The 6111-nt window shown below is 44.5% G+C and overlaps 1 protein-coding gene across 2 annotated transcripts in view; it reads right to left on the bottom strand.

The window, feature by feature from the left end:
* Stpg1 (sperm tail PG-rich repeat containing 1) overlaps nucleotides 1-6111 on the bottom strand; it is a 53628-nt gene that overhangs the window by 32432 nt on the left and 15085 nt on the right. For both annotated transcript variants that reach the window (XM_023722470.1, XM_023722471.1), the window contains exon 2: nucleotides 761-879. In XM_023722470.1, the coding sequence (XP_023578238.1) occupies nucleotides 761-879 (119 nt within the window). The remainder of the gene's footprint in view (nucleotides 1-760; nucleotides 880-6111) is intronic.

Here is a 6111-nt window from a genome sequence, read left to right as displayed (position 1 = left end):
AAAAAAAAAAAAAAAGTGAGTGGAATAACGATGGCTCCAGAAGGGACCTATTCCTTAAGTTATATTACGACATGCACCAAAACCCCATGGTGAATGTAATCATTTTGGACGGCACACCTGTACTAATGTAAAATAATAATAATAAATTAAAGAATGTTACTCCTTGGGTTGAATAAAGACAGGAAAAAGGGAGATTCTAAGGCCACCTGCGAGTTGCTTCCGCCCCCTGCTGGTGAGAGAAGCGAAGGCAAGATAAAACGTTCCAGATCCGATGGGAAAAGACGCCGATTTGGGGAAGAGGGAAAGCAGGAACAGTAAGAAGACATGAGGTACAGAAGTTTGTTTGTTTGTTTGTTTGTTTGTTTTTTATAAAAAGAGGAGCGGGTCTCTCTAGAAAGGTAATTCTTAATTTGTTAGACTCTTCCCTCGTGTTACTAAAGAAAATCACATTTCATCTAGTAAGACTGCAGTAGAGGGATTTTTACCTTTAAGATTCAAAGGATTTTATATTTTATGATTTTAATAATTTTCTTGGGGCTTTTGGTTCCATACTCCTGGTTGTGTTGGGCCCCTTTCCCTATGTCCCATGTGACATTTCCCAATTTCTCCAGTTCATTTTACAATCTGGGCCCACGTCCTGCAGAAGAGAGCTGGGCCAGCTCAGCCGACACTGACTCCTACTGTTCATAGAGGGACACAACAACCTGTCCTCGGAGGCTAACATCCACAGGGAAAGAATCTCTTAAGACAATGTCATTACCTTTTTATGATGGAATCTTTTGGCTTGACTATTAAATCCTTTTTTCTCTGATTCTGTAATTATTGTTACTTGGGATTTGTAAGGAATGGAGGATTGTGTTGGATATGCAGCTGTAAAACCTAAACAAAAATAAAATAAAAATCAGTACAAAGTAATGACTTAACAAATGCCAGAAACAAAAATAAAAACAAAAACCAGGTGCATATTAATATATTAAAGTTTTATGTTGAATGGAGAAGAGAAACTTGTCTTTTGACAAGAGATAAACATGAAACCCTATTTTAAAGAAAGCATTCCCCATTAAAAAAAAAAAAATCAGTGCTCCCTCCGCAGCCCACTTTTTATTTTTATTCTTACTTTTATTTTTATTTAGTCTTTTCTTTTCTTTTCTTTTTTTTGCGGAACCGGGGATTGAACTCAGACCCTTGTGCTTGCCAGGGAAACACTTATTCCACTGAGCCATCTCCCCGGCCCCCCACTTTTTATTTTGAGACAGGGTGCCACTAATTCACTAGATTGCCTAGGTTGGGCTTGAATTTTCAGGCCTCCTGCCTCAGCCTCCAGAGTGCTGGAATTAGGAACCTGAGCCACCAGGCCCCACTGCCACCTTTTCTTTCTCTTCTGGAATTTCCTGGGGTTTTCCCTTCTCTAGTCTAGTGAGATGGGACCATTTAAGAGCCTCAAAGTGGACTGTCCCACAGCAAAGGAAGCATGGGACAGGAAGGACAGCAACCTGGAAGAGGAGTAGGGCCAGGGACAGAGCCAGCACCTCTACCTCTCCTAGGCCCAGAGTCAGACACTGGCCAAGCACCATACAGGTGGGGGAGAGGGGGGAGAGGGGTAGGAGATGGGGAAGGGGTGGGGTGGGAGGGGGGGTTGGGTGGGAGTAGGAGGGTCTTGGAGTGGGGTTGCCTCTCACTTTCCACAGAGCTGTGTAAGAAATAAGTGTTAAGGGCCAGGGAGATGGCTCAGTGGAATAAGTGCTTGCCTGGCAAACGCAAAGGCCTGAGTTCAATCTCCGGTTCCGCCAAAAAAAAAAAAGAAAGAAAGAAGCGTCTGCTTTGAGCAGATGTGGGGTTAAAAAGCAGAAGGGGACCATTTCCAGAAAATCAGATTTGCATTCTCTAAGACTGAACTGTGATGCTATAGGTGTAACTCCTCCCCTTCTCCCCACCTATGGGGAGAGGCTGTGGTTGCCAGAACTCAGGCAGTATCCGGGGAACCACAGCCTCCCTCCCCATGAGTGCAAGAGAGCTTGCGTGGAGGACAGCAGTTCCATTGCAGCCCTCCCCTTCCCTTCTACCCGAACTGCGAGCTCATGGGGAGGCCCGATGTGCGCCGCCGCCACCACCACCCCTGCCGTGGCCCCATCTGGAAGTTCTCCCAGCCCTCCCTCTCACCAGGGTCCCCTCTGTTAAACACAGGAAACCCCTAAATGGTCTCCTTGCCCCCCTCCCCATTTTTTACTATCTCAGGAAGCCTGTCCTGAGATTCCCAGAAAGCCTCATTCTGAATAATAAACCTCCTTGTCCCCTCTTGAGTGCACGCGTGGCTTTGCCAGTCCTGACACCCACGCCAAATTCGACTGGGGGTCATCATGACTTTGGGCTGTCTGTACAGAAAGCCAAATTGTCCTCACCTCAGCGTTCCAACCCTCAGAGAGAAACACACCCAGAGGACAAAGACAGCCAGGAGAAAGGGGGCTGTATAGGTGGGTGGCAGCTGGACATGGTTTGCACCTAAACTATCTTGAAGGCCTATTTCTTAGTCTCTGAATTTTGGGTAAAAAAAACTCCCAAAAGGAGCCCTCCGAGAGAGGCTCTTAGGAGTCAGTTTAACAGGTGAGGAAACTGGGGGAATGCAGGATTAAGTTATCCAAATCACTCCTTCACTTACAGTTACTGAAAGAGAGAAAGCTGGGGTCTGGACACAATTCGTGTCATGAGCCCAGGGCTCTCAGCTCTCTGCTGTGCTTTCTCTTCCTTGTACCACTCAGTTATCGATGGAGGGAATAAGGACAGGGATACTCGGCCTGGGCTGAGGACCAAGCATTCAAAGGCAGCTGAATATGTACCCAGGTGGCAAACGTGGGGCCAGTATACCACATGCCCATTCTTTCCCTCTTCGTCTGAGTAAATGGATGGCAAAACACAGCTGTAGCTGAATGGCTTTTGCTCTCAACGCCTACGGCTGCAGGCCAATGAAGAGGGTTTTCAGGGAGGCAAGGAGTGGGGCGTTAGAGAGAGGCGCAAGAAGGTGGTTTCCCAGGGAAAGGTCTCCCAGGGAAAGGATGGGCTTCCTGGCTGAGACTGTGAGCAGGGCTCTGGCTATGGGGCTGGCTGGGGTTGGAGCTGCCCCTCTTGATAAGAATAAATTTAAAAAATGGGATGTAGAAAAAACCCTAAGTAATTGAATCCCTACTTGCAGCCACAATGGGACTGGATTCGCCCTCTTAGCTGGGGGGTGGGGTGGGGTGGGTGGGCGAAGTATATGAAAGGAGATGTTGGCTATCAGGCAGGGATGGCAGAGACTGGAGGTCAAGGAGGCTGGCAGTGAGCGTTCCGCAGGGCCCAGGAGAGGCGCAGAGGCGTCTGGGGAAGCCACAGCCATCCTGGATTGAGGAAGTGGGCCTGGAATCCAGAAAAGCCGAGGCAGCTGGAGCGCGCAGAACAGAGTATGGAAGAGGAGGAGCTCTGCGCAGTTACCTGCTAGCGCTTTCCTGAGCGGATCAGCACGCTGGGGCGGACAGCACCACCCGGCCTGGGTGAGAACCACCTAAGAGACGGGGTGGGGGTGGGGACCCGCGCAGCTTCCGGGAATCAGAATGGACCAGCTTGCAACTCTCCTGACACCCTGCAGAGCGGCTTGGCCTCGGCAACAGCAGTTGCTCCTAGAGAAATCTGCCCTGGTCCTTAATAATAAAGCTGAAAGGCACAATCTGAAAAGATGGACCTGTTTCCACATAACTGAAGCTGCAGAGCAAACAAAGCACAAGACTATGTAGAGGACAAAAAATTCAAAATGTCTGTCATCCCCCCAAAATTCAATAGGTGTGTGGAGAAGAAAAGGTGTAATTCAAAATGAGTGTAAAACGATCAAAGCAAATTGTTTAAAAGAAGTCCTTTAAGGCAGAAGATAAATGAGAGGAGTTGGAAATCTGGGTCCACATAGAGGAATGAAGAACTTGGGAAATATTCAACAGTCATTTAAGTCAATATAAAATGTAAAATTGTAAGTATAAATAGGTCGATGCAAGAAGAAATATAAAATGTAAATACTCTGGGAGGCAGAGGCAGGAGTGCAAGTTCAAACTGACCTAGGCACTTGAGCAACTTAGTGAGACTCTGTCTCAAAATAAGAAAAAAGGCTGTGGCTGGGGTTCAATCTCCAGAGTGCCGTGCTAGCCCCACCTCCAGCGCTCACCGAGATGGAGCTTGAGACTGAGTGTGGTGGCATGCACCTGTAATCCCAGCTCTTGGGAGGCTGAAAACAGGAGGATCACTACGAATCTAATCTACATAGTGAGACCCTGTAGACCCTGTAGATCCTGTACCAAAACACACAAAAAAAAGGGGGGCCTAGGATGTAGCTGCCTGTCAAGGCTCTTGTTTCAATCCCCAGTGCTACAAAAAAAGTAAATAATTTTATTATTATTATTATTATTATTAATTTATTTTTGTATTTAGGACAGGGTCTCACTGTGTAGATTGGACTCAGTGATCCTCCTGTTTACAGCCTCCCAAGTGCTGGGATTACAGGTGCGTGCCACCACACCCAGTCTCAACTGCAGTCTCATAGTGCCCCGAGTGTGGGGCCAGCACAGCAGGCCCAGGGATCAAACTCGAAAAAAAGTAAATAATTTTTTAAATGATCGACTATTTAAAACAAAAAAATAATAATATATTATGAGGTTTATAATAGAAGTAAAATGGTGGCAGGAGCACCAAGGTCAGGAAAAGAAAAAGAAAAATATATTCCTTCAAAGTTCTACTACATGTGAAGTGTTATGACATCACTTGATGGTGGAGAGTGATAAGTTAAAATTGTGTACTATAAACTCTAAGGTAAGTATCAATAAACTTTTTCTATCAAGGTCCAGGTAAAAAATATTTTAGATTTTATAAGTTATGGGTATCTGTTGCAACTGTTCAACTTTGCCACTATAGAGTAAAAGCACCCATAGATGATACATAAACAGAGATGAATGTGCCTCAATAAAATTTTATTCATAAAAAATATAGTGGGTCAGATTTGGCCCAAAGATTTTCAACATTTTCTCTAAGACAACCACTTAGGCGAACACTGCCAAGAGTTTTTTCTAGTAAGCTAACAAAGAAGATAAAATAAAAGCATAAAACATACTCAAAATAAACTATAAAAAATAAAGAACAGATGAATCACATAGAAATGAAGTCACAATCAACTTAAATTTACATAGTAGTAATCACATTAAATGTAAGTAGTTCAGATATCCCAATTAAAAGACAGGGATTGACAAGCTGGATAAGAAAAAAAAAAAATCCAACACTATGCTGCCTATAAGAAACCTGCCCTAAAAATAAACCCAGAGGTAAGTAAATAAGACTTCATTGTGTAATGCAACACATACTAATAGCTTTTTAATTGTTAAAAAAAAGGATTTGTAGAACAAACTTGAGTTCTAAGAAATAAAGCAAGATCTCTTTCACACCTAAAATTGAGTACAGACCTTCTTCATTTAATGACTGAGTTCTAGTCTTTGCTCAATGAGGAATTGTACATAGTCCATACATCACAATATTCAGAACAAAGAAATGGTCAAAGGAAGCTCCAGCTTGATAACCACTTTTGCTTGCAGAAGTCTCACATGCAGCACACGATGTAGAACAGAAAATGAAACTACAGCGCTGGAAGGACAATCAGCAAAAGTTACAGTATTGCATAAGCAAGGTGTATTGTACAGAAAAAGAGAGATTGAGGCTCTATAAATAATATATACAGAGCTGTACCAGGAGGGACACTCAGGCTAACCTTTTAGCTTCAGTCTTGCATCTGAAACAGTCTTTAAGCAGGTATGTCATTAAACAAGAAATAGCTGTGCTACGATTCTTGCCAGATACATGGAAAGAAAAAGTCTGGTTTTTGGCTAAAACCACATTCTTCTTTTCATCTTTACTTCTCACACTTTCTACCAAATTATCACACTTGAGGTAACAGGGCTAAAGGCAACCCAGGGGCTGGTGAGATGGCTCAGTGGTCTAAAGCACCTACTTAGAACAAGCTTAGCAAAGCACATGGACCGCGGTTCAATCCCCCAGCACCACATGCCAGCCAGCCCCGCCCCCTGGTGGGCTGAGCTGGCCACACACACA

Source organism: Octodon degus, unplaced genomic scaffold, assembly GCF_000260255.1.
Source record: "Octodon degus isolate 3935 unplaced genomic scaffold, OctDeg1.0 scaffold00092, whole genome shotgun sequence".
Taxonomy (NCBI): Eukaryota; Metazoa; Chordata; class Mammalia; order Rodentia; family Octodontidae; genus Octodon; species Octodon degus.
The sequence above is the reverse complement of the archived record's forward strand: the minus strand, read 5'-3'. Positions and strand labels throughout refer to the sequence as shown.